We start from the raw sequence: 15,427 nt of genomic DNA on the forward strand, positions 1-15,427 counted from the left end.
TTCCTGAACTGGCTAGGTCAGTTTCACCTACAACCTCCCAACTCCAAAAACTGTATTACTGTCAAATGCTCTTTGTCCTTCTGGGTTTATGCCTTTTTCTTTATCCCTTTACTACCATTTTTGTGGGCAGGGATAGAGGCCAACATGATCTTCAACCTGCCATCTTCAAACAAATGTTGATTAACTTCTTGACTTAATTATTTTCTCATTTATATGTCTCTCTTATTATTCTTACATGTTACATTTTCAAAGGTAACATTAAAAAACTAACTATTGAGTACTTATTACATAACTTATGTATATTAATTTATTTAAAATTTCCAACAATGTATATTACACTGTACTACTGTTATCCTATCCAGCAGATGAGGAAAATTAACACTGGAAGAATTGACAAGGCACTCAAACTAGTAAGAAGCTGGGATTTGAACCCAAGACCCTAACGCCTAAGTTCCAAGTCTCTACGGATCCTGCTTCTCATTTCTTTAGCCCTGTGAGACAGGCCCTAGAGCTGGTCTAGGGGTCTCCACGATATGACTGAATAACTGACTCATGTTCAAGCACCAACCACACCTTTAAATTCAAGGAAGAACAGGGTCAAGGCCAGGGTGGCCCGGGTGGGCCGTCAGTGGGAAATGAGAACGGGGTTCAGCCTGACAAAAGACCCCATTCAGTGGGGTCACATCACATATTAGGAACAAGACCGATGAGGTACACTTGCTTCAGATGCGAGGAGCCCTATTCACGTACCCATTAGCCTACCTGTTTCAGGCTTACATATTTGAGGAAGTCAGCTAAGCTTCTCAAAGGCCGAAGAACTCACTCTCTCAGACCCATCTTCTGCAACCACGTGCTCCCTGAGGAGGCTGCTGAGGGGAATCCTTCATCTTTCCTGAGAGAAAGTTACTGGTCTCTCTGCTGTGAACTATGGTGACCTTCTTCGGCATCCTTTCAGGAAGGGAACTTTTGGGGATTACCACATGACATCTCTGTCTGGTCCCTCAGTCAAGTTGAAATGAAACAAACAAACAAAACAGAAAGAAAGAAAGAAAGAAAGAAAGAAAGAAAGAAAGAAAGAAAGAAAGAAAGAAGAGAGAGAGAGAGAGAGAGAGAGAGAGAGAGAGAGAGAGAGAAAGAAAGAAAGAAAGAAAGAAAGAAAGAAAGAAAGAAAGAAAGGAAGGAAGGAAGGAAGAAAGAGAAAGATAGACTCTAGACTGAAAGTCTAGACTGAAATCTCTAGACTGAAAGTCAGTGAAAAAACAAGAAAAAAAGATTTGTCAAGGCTTCTGGGAGGTGAGAAAAAAAAAAAAAAAAAAAAAGCACCACTGAACAATCCAGAGTAAAATCCCACAGCAAACTTCAACAGACTGTCCATTGTTGCATATAATTTTGTACCAAGTAAGAAGGTAAAATGTTGTTTTAAATTCTGTAACACATTTATTTATGCACGGCACATGTCAGGGAAGCGTGGAGTCATGGAGATTAACAGGATAGTTACTAAAAATGGCAAGAAAAGGGAAAAAAGCCTCACCGTGGACTGTGTCTGTGCCATGTATTCACCCTCCATTTTATTCAGACGTACATTTGTGTCCTCGAGCAACTCTTGAATATTTTCCGTGTGCCGCTTTTGAAGATCAAACTTCTCCTTTTCCATTTCTGCCACGGCATTGTGGAGCTACACAGTGAATTCAAGAATTGACTCTTTCACCATTATTATAGAACAGATTAGTTTGCAACTCAAAAAAAAAAAATGTTTGCCTCTATTTCTCTCTTTACTTATTTGGTGACCTAACAACAAAAGATGTAAAACTCACAAATAAATATTCACAGTAAAGATATTGTATAGAGTGTGACTAAGAAATAATTTTTCTCTTGACGTTCTTGAAGTGAAAATTTTAATGAACAAATGAATATGAAAGGGAATTCTCCACCTCAGGTAGAAAGGGTAAATAAATCACACAGATAGCACAACGCCTCAGGTACACAACACTAGTGTCTGCCTGAAATCAGAAAACAGAAAAGTTTATAATATTGTTATCGATTAGGAACATCATCCGTCAGGATTTTCAGTTCATTTGCACAAAATTTTGCATAAGAGTAAGGTTAACAATGCCTTCTCCTTCACCCTCACCCCCAACAAGAAACTATTTTTACCCATTCCGTAGTCTATACAAAAGTAGAGGTAAAGATAGCATTTATAAATCAAATAGGGAAAGAGTTCCCTAAGGAGAACTATATACTACGTGTCCTCAAGTATACAGGTTTGATAAAGACTAGGTACCCACCGTTTACACGGATGAAGCTCCAAAATATCTATGTAACTAAGGTAAAGAAAACAAGGTTGGGCGGATAGCTTCTAAACCGAGTTGCGAGCCTGGGCTCCCAGCCTGGGCGTGGTTCCTTCACTTATCTTAATGGGAGGGAGATTCTGAATCTAACTCCTGTCCCTGCATCCAACCCCAGGCTCACGCAATAGATGGGGCGGGAGAAGTCCAGAATAGATTAAAGGACAGATTGGATTTCCCATTCACGAATAGGAGACACAAGGATGTAACACGGGCACAGAGATTCTTAAGATACTGAATTAATAGGGAAAACCTGGAGACAGGGTGGAAATTCAAGGCAGAATGCGGGCAATAATTGTTTTCTAATTCCAAGAAGTTTTCTAATTTCTAGCTGAACAGGAAAAGTGACGATGGCTCAGTAACAGCCACACAAAAGAAGACCCTGGGGTTCCACCAATTCAACATATGCAGTGTGGGCTACTTTTGAGTGGTCCCCCAAATCCCTGGGAGGTTGTTATTTGTACTTTTTGCCAAAGTATATGCTTTAAACTGGCGTTAGGTCTGGTATTCAAAAGTCAGTCACTTAGCTGGCATGTGAATGTGGCAAAGCCCACAGCACCTCGGTTTCGGTGCTGTCGACTGATGTGCGTAGTAACTCTAATAAGTGATCTAAAAGGGTCACTTAGGATTTTGTGGTTGTACTCCTATTGTAGTGGTTTCTTTCTTTTTTTTTTTTAATGTTTATTTATTTTTGAGAGAGAGAGAGAGAGAGAGAGAGACAAAGCATGAGCGGAGCAGAGGATGGGTCAGAGAGAGAGGGAGACACAAAATCCGAAGCAGGTTCCAGGCTCCGAGCTGTCAGCAGCACAGAGCGCGATGCGGGGCTTGAACTCACAAACCGGGAGATCACGACCTGAGCCAAAGTCTGACGTTTAACCAACTGAGCCACCCGGGGGGCCCTGTTGTAGTGGTTTCTTTATGTTTATGGTCTCCCGGGGGCGCCCAGGACATCTGCCTACTTAGTGTTAAAAATCCACAGCATCCAGTACATGGTTGAAGCTAGAGGAGGATCTGTACGTCAGTCTGAGTCATCTCATCCGGAGAATTTACAGTTGAGCCTGCAAGGGGAAACATGACACTGGCAGGAACAAGTATGCTCCAACTTGGCTGATACGTTTGAGGATCAAACAGGTGCATCTAGCCCAATTATCTGACTGGAAATGACTAATACTCAAGTATTCATCTAGAAATTCTATCGGTATCTACCAAGTCACAGGCACAACAGATCACAGCGAGCTTTCCCAAACCTAGCAATGAATTAGCATCTAGGTAATTTGGTCTGGGAGGCTTTAGAGGGAAAACACGCCCCTCGGGGATAAACTGTTCGAGCAGCAAATACTACTTGTCATGCTCTAAAGGACAGACCTGGCTAGGGGTTCTTAAGCCATCAAGATGCCACCAGAGCCCTGTGATCATCAGGGGATCCACACATTCTTTAGCCAGGGTTTTGACAGTGGGTACAGGGGATGCAAAAGGTTTTCCCAGCGTCCTACATATCGATCTTTAGCCTGGACATTTGGCCATGTAGTTGCCTCATGACAGAAAGGACCCAGAGAAACTAGGAATCTGCGTAAATAGGTGGAGAAGTATTGTAAAAGCCCACAGGTTAATGGGCGCAGCCACTCTGGAAAACAGTCAGGCAGTTCCTTGAAATGTTTAAACACAGAATTACCGTATGACCCAGAAATTCCACTCCTCAGTATATACCCGTGAAGTAACAGAAAATAGATATATTGGTCTCTGTCCCCAGTTCCGGGCATGGAGCTAAAACCCTTGTCATGTCCGAAGTGATAAGAGCACTAAAGAGCATCTTTTCTTCTAATATTTGGTCTTTGACCTTGGTTCCTGGGCTAGAGCTTCTAAATCCCTTAGAACTTCCCAGGTGAGGGACGCCTGGGTGGCTCAGTCGGTTAAGCGTCTGACTTCGGCTCAGGTCACGATCTCACAGTTCATGGGTTTGAGCCCTGCGTCAGGTTCTGTGCTGACGGCTCAGGGCCTGGAACCTGCTTTGGATTCTGTGTCTCCCTCTCTCTTTGCCTCTCCCCTGCTTTCTTGCTCTCGCTCTCTCTCTCTCTCTCTCTCAAAAATAAATGAACATTAAAAAAAATGTTTTTAAGAATTTCCTAAGTGAGGGGTGCCTGGGTGACTTGGTCGGCTGAGTGTCTGACTTTAGCTCAGGTCATGACCTCACGGTTCATGGGTTTGAGCTCCACGTCAGGCTCTCTGCTGACAGTTCAGGGCCTGGAGTCTGCTTTGGATTCTGCGTCTCCCTCTCTCTCTGCCCCTTCCCCACTCACACTCTGTCTCTCTCTCTCTCAGAAACAAAAAACATTTTAAAAAAAAATTTTTTTAAAAGAATTTCGTAGGTGAAACGAGTGTGTTTTGTTTCAGTGAGATGACTCTTGATGGGCTCTTCAGGATGGAGGTCATCCTGGAAGATCAAGCCATGATTAGAAACTTGTAACTTTCAGCCCACACCCCATTCCCTGAGAAAGGGAGAGGGGCTGAAGATTAAGTTTACAATTCCTCCTGCCTGTGTAATAAGGCTTCCCTGAAAATCCCAAAAGTTTGGGGTTTGGAGAGATTCTAGGTTGGTGAACATGTACAAGTACTCAGAGAATGGTGTGCCAGGGGAGGACATGGAAACTCTGGGCCCCTTCCCACATACCTACCCCTGTGAATCTTTTCACCTGGCTATTCATCAATATCTCCTATTATATCCTTTATCATAAAATGGTAAATGTAAGTAATGTTTCCCTAAGTTCTGTAAGCCATTCTCACAAATCATAGAAGCCAAGGAGCGGTTCGTGTTACTCCTATTTATAGGCATTTGGTTAGAAGTACAGGTAACAACCTGGAACTTTTAGTTGACATCTGAAGTGGGGGAAGTCTTGTGGGATTTAGCCCTTATGTTGTAGGATCTGACGCTAACTAACTCTAGGCAAATAGTGTCAAAATTTAGTTGAATTATAGGACACCGGTGGGTGTCCAAGAAAACTGCTTGATGTTTAGAAAACCCACACATCTGGAGTCAGAAGTATTATGAGTGTATGAGTGAAAGAAAACACAGGCAGTGTCTTCCCCCAGACAATAGCCAAGAGAGATGAAAACATACGTCCACACAAAAACTTATACACAAATTTTCATAGCAGCATTATTCGTGATATCCAAAAAATGGAATCAATTCAAATGCTTATCAACTGACGAATGGATAATCAAAATGTGGTATGCCCATTCAATGGATTATTCAGCCATAATGCTGACTAAACTCTTGATTCATGCCACAACATGGTGAAACTAAAAAACGTACGGTAAATGAGAGAAGGCAGTCACAAACCACCACATAGTATGTGCTTCTATAGGCAGAATTCCAGAGACAGAGAGTGGATTAGTGTTTCCAAGGGGCCGGAGGGAGGGGAAATGGGAAGTGACTGCTAATGGGTTTCTTTCTGGGGTGACAGAAATTAAATGGTGATGATGGTCACACAATCTTGTGAATATAATGAAAACCACTGAACTGTACACTTTAAAAGGGTAAATTTTATGGTGTGTGAATCATAACTCCATGTTTTTAAAGGCGCACAGGTTAGAAACAGCACGTTAGAATCAGATAACTGGGAAAGTTCCGTGAAGCTAGTCCAAAAATACAAGAAACAGCGTAGGGTTGTGACAGAAGGTGAAGCTTGAAAGATCCAGAGTCTCAGTCATGAAGAGTCCTGTAAATTTCTTACCAGGAAATAACTGGTGTGATTTAAACATGGTGTGTGGGGGGCGGGGGGGGGGGGGGGGGGGGGGACCAGTGTGTTAGAAAGACCATCGGTGTGGTGTATTGTGGGGGGGGTGGACCGAAGAGGTGCAGAGAGTCCGGTTACAGCAAATCTAGGAAGAGGTGATAGTCTCTGGAACTAGGGAAGGACCAAGGGTGAATAACAAAACAAGTAACAAAACAACAGAACTTGACAAGTGATTGGATGTGGAGGTGAGGCAGAAAGAAGAGCCTAAGCATCTGGGCAAACAGCAACGCCACGGGGAACAGGGAATTAGGGAAAACCCCTAGGAGGAGATGTTTTAGCAACAAAGGAAGAAGATGGGGTTTGGGAAGAACGATGGGATTTCGATCAAGGAGACATCTTAAATAGGAAGTTGTATAATGGACTTCGAGTGAGACATGTGCAATGGAGATCTCTAATGGGATACTGGGGAGTACGTACACATGCACGAGTGTGCACACACAGCCCACACATACACACGCATGCGTGCACACACCACACGCAATGTGCATACACCACGCACGTGCACAAACTTGCACCGCCTGTCCATATAGGTACTTCATAATTTTTTAATGAATGCTTGCATAAATCATGAGTACACCTATCATCGCCTTATTAATTTTTGGTACCTATCTTACTTGCACCACGTTTTCCCATCTGCCCAGATTTACAGGCAATTGTACTTCATAAAAAAGACCATCAATCACGTTCGCAGTGGATTTCACACCCGCTGATTACCATGTGGCTGTAAGAAAGATTTGCTAATCCAGCCAAAGGAACAAAATGTACCCTTGTACATGGTAGAACGCAGAAGGCGTTTCTCTTCTAACAGCCGGCAATTTAAACTGAAAAGTAAGGAACTAGGGAATTCAGACAAAGGGAGGAAGGACACCGGTTCTGTATGCAAGGTACCTGCAACAAACACCAAAATATGCCAAACTTACGGAAAAAAGACAAAACCAAAATGTGAGAATGAGAAAAAACACAGAAATTGGCAAAATAAAACTAGAAAAGAGTGGATTCTCCCCATAGTGATACATCTGCAGTGCACTTCCCAGACTCGGCCTAAAGCTACCATTGCCAGGACAGATTTCAGACCAACGGCGTCTGCCTGGAAAGGCACTGATAACTTTCAGTAAAATGTTTTGGACCCTGACTATTGTTGAGAGAATATGAGTTAACAGTATGAGTTATCTTTATGATGGAATACCTCAAAAGAAGTAACCTAATTTATTGTAAGCACATATTGTAATCTGAACTAATGGTCAAGGGCTCCTAAGTCAAAGTACTATATGACTATGTGAGATTCGTTCATAACAAGTATTTTTATTACATTGCTCTTGGCACTACTAAATTATGTGAGAATATTTCCTTAATTAAATTAAATGCTCCTCCAAGAAAAACCCATCCGCTACTAATTTCGTTTACATCAAAAATAAGTTTATACTATAAATATTGTATTATCCGAAATTTCAGAAAAGAAATGATCCAATGGCCAAAATCCAAAATTAAAAAGGTATAATTTCCAAAAATTATCCTGCGGTTTTTTCCCTACTAATTTTCCTTAAAACCTGTAAGCTATGACAAAAATTTCAGAACATGAAATTCAAGAATTAGTCAAAAGTAAGTTTTCTAAGTGAAACCTACTTTATAAATCATTACACTTCTAGAATATACCAAAACATGAACAGTAGCTATTTCTAGACCGTTGGGCCTGAATTTTAAGTTATTTTCTTTTTTCATACTTTTCTGTATATTCTGTGAATATATTTTTATAATTAAATATATTACTTTCAAGTGTATACCTTTGTATTTTCCATTACCATCTTGTGTAGCTTACCTTTTTTTCCCAGTCATTATTCAGAGATTCGGTACTCTGTTCACATATCTTTTTTAGCTCTGTAATCTGGTTTTCTTTGGTCTCTCTGATAACTTGACAGTCACGTATAAGGATCTGAACTGTCAAAAATGATGAAAACATAGTTAAACCAATTCTAGCTACCTCATCAGAGTCTGATGACAAGAAATAAGGTTTGCCAGTTAATAGATAATTCCACTTTTCTGCAAGTCTTCTCAGCTGTCTTTTCTGAAGGATCTCTTCTTCTTTCCTCGCTTTCTCTCCATTTCTATCACCACACGATTGGTTGAATTCCATTACTATTCACTCCCTAGGCAATTTTAACAGTGTGCTGGCCTCTATATCATTTCCTTCCATTGGGTCCTCCGTGGCTTTGAAGAGACCTTTCTACAGTGCAAATGCAGCACTGTTACTCTCAGACTTGAAATCTTTCTACAACTTCCCTCACCTAAAACATAAAAACCAAACATCTCTAATATGGAAAACAGCTCCTCATGATCTATTTCCTGCCATGTTTCTCACCACTTCCATATTTTTAAACTTGTACTGTAAACACACCAACCTACCCACAGCTTCCTGAGGCCATGTCCTTTCATCTATTCTCTGCCTAACTGTGTTCATTTATTACCCAGAATGCCCATCTCTTTCTTACTGAAAAACCCCTACTTATCCTTAGTCTTAATTTGAGTATCACCTTCGACTCTTTTTTTAATGTTTAATTATTTTGTGAAAGAGAGAGAGAGAGTGTGTGTATGAGCAAGTGGGGGAGGAGCAGAGAGAGAGGGAGAGAGAGACTCTCGAGCAGGCTCTGCACTGTCAGCCCAGAGCCTGACACCGGGCTCGATCCCACGACCTATGAGATCAAGACCAGAGATCAAGAGTTGGACGCTTACCCAACTGAGCCATCCAAGTGCCCCTTGAGTATCACCCTCTTTATGAACCATTCACCAACCAGATTCCTCCCCTTGCTGGGGCAGAAAGAAACTATTCTTTATTCCCAGGGAACCTCATCCATTTCTCCATTAAATCACTTATTACTTTATATGTTATAATGGTTTACTTGCCTATCTCCTAAGGAGAAAGAGATTTCAACTTTTTATCTACAGGCCAAAACACTGCCACATAGGCAAGTACTCAAAAAGATGTGTCCTGAATAAATAGATGAAAAAACTCATCATTTCAATATACTGTCGCTTCTAGATACATTAAAATTGTTGGGGCGCCTGGGTGGCGCAGTCGGTTAAGCGTCCGACTTCAGCCAGGTCACGATCTCGCGGTCCGTGAGTTCGAGCCCCGCGTCGGGCTCTGGGCCGATGGCTCGGAGCCTGGAGCCTGTTTCCGATTCTGTGTCTCCCTCTCTCTCTGCCCCTCCCCCGTTCATGCTCTGTCTCTCTCTGTCCCAAAAATAAATTAAAAAACGTTGAAAAAAAAAAAATTAAAAAAAAAAAATTGTTGCCAAGGTTTGTGTCACTGAAACAAAATAGGCTTTCAATTATATAAAACATTTCCCTTATAAATCATCTAAATTTCTATCTTCTTATTAAAAATGCTTTATGGGGCACCTGGGTGGCTCAGTCGGTTAAGCATCCGACTTCAGCTCAGGCCATGATCTCACGGTTTGTGAGTTCGAGCTCCGCATCAGGCTCTGTACTGACAGCTCAGAGCTTGGAGCCTGCTTTGATTTTGTGTCTCCCTCTCTCTCTGTCCTCCCCACTCACACTCTGTCTCTCTCTCTCTCTCTCTCTCTCTCTCTCAAAAATAAACATTAAAAATTTTTTTAATGATTTATACTGTTGCTGATTTAAGTGAAAATTTGTTTAATACACTCGTGTCTTCTGGAGGGTAAAATAAATTCACTTGTGTTTTTACTTGAATGTACTACTTTCCTAGCTTACCGAACATGTTCTTCTTCACTTACTTTAAGATAGCAAAATGTTCATAAACATTTACAGAGAAACTTATTTCACTCATAGATCTCAGCCATGCAACACAAAAGGGGAAAAAGAAAAGACTCCAGGTTAGCCTAATATTAGTCTTCAGCATCGACAGCATTTTACTTCACAATTCCAAAATTAAAACTAAGATCTGTTTGCAGTTCAAAAAGCCTTAGGAAATATTATTTTGAAATCTCGGGCATGTTTAAATTGCCTGGTTTGAATCAGCATAAGAAACGAAAACCTAGAAAAAAATTTTAACTATTTTTGTAGCCACTGATATTTGGCGAAAGAACCTGAACAAATGTCTAATTACCTTCACCGACATTTAAGTCTGGAAATAAACCTAAAAATATCTGCTTCGTTAGTTAACTTATACACATAATTGCCACCCTAAATTTCAAGGGCATTATCCTCTCAGATACACTCAGGTTTGGTGGTTTGGGAGAGAGCAGGTTCTATATGGAAACCCGAAACAGAAACCTCTCCCATCGATTCTGTCTCGCCATTCACCAAATCCTCCGAATCCTCCAAAATGTCTTCTTCAGTTCCACTCTCACTGCCTCCCACTGCCCTACCATCATTCCAGTATTCTCATGCCAAGTTGCAGAAGCATGGAAGCAGAACATCCTCGAGTTGGAAGGGGCTTTATACATTATTGATTCCAACCTCACCATTTTATAGAGTAGGCCATAGCCGAGAAACTTCGGGATGTCATAGAGCAGACATCGAACAGCAGGGCTGGGATCAGAGCCCATGTTTCTGATAAGTAGAATAATTCGCTTGCTCACTCGATCGCTCGCTCGCTCTCTCCACACCACCTCTATTATAACAGGCTAGAAACCAGCCTCATCATGTTTGTCACACTCACCATTACCAGGCTACTCCTCCTAAAACATGAGGTTCTAAAGCTCACCTCTCAAAAATCTTCTCTGACTCTCCAGCACCTACAGGATAAGCTTGGAACTTCTAAATCTGAAATTCAAGGCCATGCTTAAGGTCCCCTGTCTTGTCCTTTTCAATCCTTCTCCTAATGTACAGGACATCTGCTCCAGCTCAAGGGCTCTCCAAAGCCCTTCGCACACCGGACAGCACAGCATCCTTGCCCCGGTACCTGGAACCCTTCCCTCCAACTAACCAAATCTCACAAAACCATTATTAAGGTTCCTTTGCCTACAACAGATTTTTAAAACTCTCTCTGACTGCCTGTTGCAGTTCAATGTTTTAACCTACAGTCATAGTCAATTTAACACTTGATTACATGCTTTCTTTTCCTTCGTAATGAAAGTGTAAATGGGGAATACCTTTTAAATGTTTGTTCTGTCAATCACAACACCAGCCTATTGCACAAGGCTTAAAGTAGATACTTAACGTAATGAATTTTATTAGGCCAAGAGGAATAATTTCCCTAGACTTCCGTGGGAAAGCCAGTAAGCTCTAATCTATGACTGACCCATGGCCACTCCAGTCCAATAAGGAGAGTTAGGAAGTAGGAAGAGTAGTGACAGATTCATCCAACTGCTTAATCAAACCAACCACCACTGCCACCATCACACACAAACACACACACACCACATACCCCATACGCACACATACATACACACACCACACACACACATATAAACATATCACAGACATACACACACATACCTACGCACACACACACACACACACACAGTTTTGACTCAGTCATATGGAAGCCCATATAAACATCCCCATCTCATATTAAAGGTCAGAACTAAAATTTTACTTTATACAACCATTAAAATAAAATGGAAATGCTTTCAAAAAGTTGATGTAACAATACATCACCTTTCTTTTCAAGTTTTCTAACAGTCTCCTCCATTTCATTTTGTTTCTTTTTGTATAAAATTTTCAATTCTTCTATTTCATTATTCTTTCTTTCTAAAATCTGCAAATAAATTTAAAATGTTTTAGTAAACTATTTTTATATAGAGAACACGTAACTTTTAAAACAAGCACAATATTTTTTGTTAAGTCTCAATCCCATAAATGGGTTTCCAAAAAAAAAGATGTAAAAACTATCTTCTAGGGCACTGAGAAAATATAAAATATACTAAAATAATTGATTACTGAAAGAAATATGTCATCAGCTTTCAATTTTCATGTATCAATTTTCAAGGAGAACATAAACAATAACTTGATTCTCTAAAATATAATTCAGAGATTAAAGTGTGTCATAAAGAAGCATAGAGAAGCCGTCAGAAACTTGGCTGGCACAGCACAATCCACCCTTCCCCCACCCCCCCTCCACTGCACTGGGACAGGACACCTTCAGATGAGCGGACCCCTGGATCCTCCCTCTGGTGTCCTTTCATTTTCATGCACAATAACAAAAATCCCCAGACACATGGGAAGATGACCTGTAATAGGCTTCTTTTAGATCTAGCTTTGCTATTATGAATCAAAAAAAGTCAGTTCAAAATAAGTCAAAAATTACATGAATATTTTACATCATTAATTGTATTGTGTCAGAAGTTTTAAATGAATCATTTATTAGGGTTGAATCATGATTTTATACTCCTAAATACATCTACACACACACACACACACACACACACACACACACACACACACACGAGAAATAACCAAAATGCAGTAGTTACCAAGTAGAACAAAAAATGTGCTAACAAAGGGGAAAAAAGAAAACCAAATTGAGGCAAGAGTATGAATATCCACTTTTCGTACAGTTGGAGTATATTTCCTGTACACTCAAATTCAGCTTAAAAAATATTGGCAGGGAAGGTTGTTCACCAACGTCTAACCAGCCTTTTCTTAGTGCTTGTATTACCAGCATTTCCACCTCTAAGAATGATTGGTAAATAGAAAAGAAGCTAGTTTGATCCTAAGGTCCACAAAAAAGCAAAAAAGGAAAAGAATGTACACAAACAGATAAAACACTCTAATTTGATTCCTCCCTGATTCCTGACACTTAGAAAATGCCATTCAAGCAACAAACTGAGGAATATACTTTCCAAACCTGGCGTAAGGTCAAGGATTTTATTTATATTTTACCTGGCATTTCAAACTAGTTGCATTGCTTTCTTTTTTCATGCAGAATTTATTTTAAAGGAGAAATTCCCGGAAAGAATTTTATTATTAAATGTTTTTCTTAGAACTGATCTTTGTAACGGACATACCAAGAAGCCTAGTTCAAACTCTATTACTGTGATTTTTCCAAATATATTTTTATATTTATTTATCTTATACATCAATAGATTCCATTTCATTTGGATAGATATTATGTTCTATTAAAATTACATTACCAAATCTCTAACATATTTGTGATAGCTGTTTTTATCTAACCAACTTGAGCTAAAGTAAAATTCTACTAAGAGCAGAAAGTAATACTGGCCTTTAAAATGTGAATGGGAAAGAAGAAAGAAGAAGGAGAAGGATTCAATATTTTTTCTCTTTCTAATTTTCAATCAGTGGTTTCCTTCTTGTCGCTTTGAAAGAAAATGAGCCAAATAGGCACCTGACTAAATATGAATATATTTTCAGCTTTTAAGAAAGCTTGGATATGTGATGTGCGGCTTCAACTCTCTGCCACCATCTCTGTCACTCAGTTTTGTGAGGCAGAATCAGGCTTAGTGGTGCAACAGTATATGCCAAGTTTCAATGTGGATTAGTCTTTATGCATTGAAATATAGATGTATATATCACTCAGTTTTTGAAATCAATACTAAAACATGCTAACCACTCAAATGCCATGTAGGATAACCATAAATCGATCATTGTTGCTGTGCCCATTAAGAATAAAAATAAGTTTTCTTTAAAAATACAAATGGAAACACAGAAAGGCATAAATCCCAATGAGCTACTGGAAAAAAGAAGCGTACATTCAGTGCTACCAACACAATGCATGCAGTCTATTACAAACAGAACTAAATCCAAAAGTTCCTTGTTTTTTCAATTTTTTTTTTTATTTTTTTTAAAATATTTATTTATTTCTGAGACAGAGGGAGACAGAGCATGAGCAGGGGAGGGGCAGAGAGAGAGAGAGGGAGACACAGAATCCGAAGCAGGCTCCAGGCTCTGAGCCGTCAGCAGAGAGCCCGACGCGGGGCTCGAACTCATGAACCGTGAGATCGTGACCTGAGCCGAAGTCGGATGCTCAACCGACTGAGCCACCCAGGCGCCCCCAAAAGTTCCTTTTTAAATTAAAAAGCAAATTTCAATTTCCAGAAAACCAGAAAGAATATCAGACTAAAACGAACACTAGTGTGTACAGTTGCTGTCTTACTTCAGCTTTTACGACAGGTAATGCTAGAATGCAGATTAAGGACTCTAAGAAGGCCAACCTTCACACAACACAGGAAGAACTAAAGGTAGTGGCAACCACAAGGATTTACATAAACACATTTGTTTAGAAAGTGAAGACTAAAGATCCGACTTTGGCCAAAATACTAAGTTAGCAAATTCTATTTATAACACAGACTATTTAATCAGTGGACGATGGGAGGGATGGTCACAAGACCCAGAATATTCCGAGTATTCAACGTTAATGAAAGAATAAACGGTAGAGAGCCTACCTTCTGAACATCGGCATCATGTTTCTGCTGCAGTTTCAGCTTCTCCTCATGGCATTTGGCTTCTATCATTTTTGTTTTTATGTCCAACTTCAAGAAAAAAATTTCAAAGGTGTTATTTCCCTTTGGCAAAAGTCCCCCACTCAGTGAAAATAATTCCTGATGTGAAAGTGTCCTTTTCCACGTTTTCCTTCTAGCCACGGGTCTAGCAATCACATCACTTTACCCACATGTTGGTTACATTCTTTGATGACTTCCAAGCTAAGTAAGTGCTTCGGGTAAATTTCACTTGATAGACAAAATTGAGAGTACTAAATACAGATTTACCAGTTATCCCCACCCCACTCCACCCCTCAAAAAAAGCCATCTGAAATTTTTCTAAAGCCAGTGGTTTAGCCTTTGCTTACGATTTTTAATGTGGTCTCGAATCAACCTTTTTACTTTTTGTCTTTTCTCATAGCTACATGTTCATTAAAACTACTCTTATTTACCTCCATACTTGAATGTGACAATTTGAGAGTAGATGTCCACAATTTGGGCATATCACTGATAACTGTACATTTCTCTTAAAAGATTCTCCGGTTCTGTCTCCTAGAATCATAGACCCCGACTACCTCAAGGAAGTCACTTTTAAGCATTCATTAACAACTCCTTTTATCCTCCTAAAACCAACAGACACTGTACCAGCGCTCTGAGCAAAACCAGCCAAAATGTGACCAAATTGTTGATAATAATGGGTGCAACTCAGAATTAAAAAAATAATAGTGACATGTTTTAAGACAAACAACATAAAACTGATTATCTCAAAATGTGAAAGTATTTGAACACCGGATTCCTTACCATTTGCAAGAGTGTATACATCGGAGTCTAACAGACCTCATTTCTACTCTGGATTTTAATGCCACTATATTAACTATCGTGACTTTGGGAAAGTCACCCTTTGAGATTCTATTTCCTTTCCTGCTAG

The 15,427-nt window shown here is 40.0% G+C and overlaps 1 protein-coding gene across 15 annotated transcripts in view; it reads right to left on the bottom strand.

The window, feature by feature from the left end:
- Positions 1 to 15,427, bottom strand: part of CEP112 (centrosomal protein 112) — a 413,866-nt gene that overhangs the window by 316,798 nt on the left and 81,641 nt on the right. For all 15 annotated transcript variants that reach the window (XR_009254956.1, XR_009254958.1, XR_009254960.1 and 12 more), the window contains 4 exons: positions 14,464 to 14,550; positions 11,720 to 11,819; positions 7,956 to 8,074; positions 1,532 to 1,675 (listed from right to left, as the gene is read on the bottom strand). Coding sequence is in view for 5 of the 15 variants with exons in the window: in XM_058703639.1 (XP_058559622.1) it covers positions 1,532 to 1,675; positions 7,956 to 8,074; positions 11,720 to 11,819; positions 14,464 to 14,550 (450 nt within the window). In the remaining 10 variants the exon portion in view is untranslated. The remainder of the gene's footprint in view (positions 1 to 1,531; positions 1,676 to 7,955; positions 8,075 to 11,719; positions 11,820 to 14,463; positions 14,551 to 15,427) is intronic.

Source organism: Neofelis nebulosa, chromosome 16, assembly GCF_028018385.1.
Source record: "Neofelis nebulosa isolate mNeoNeb1 chromosome 16, mNeoNeb1.pri, whole genome shotgun sequence".
Lineage (NCBI taxonomy): Eukaryota > Metazoa > Chordata > Mammalia > Carnivora > Felidae > Neofelis > Neofelis nebulosa.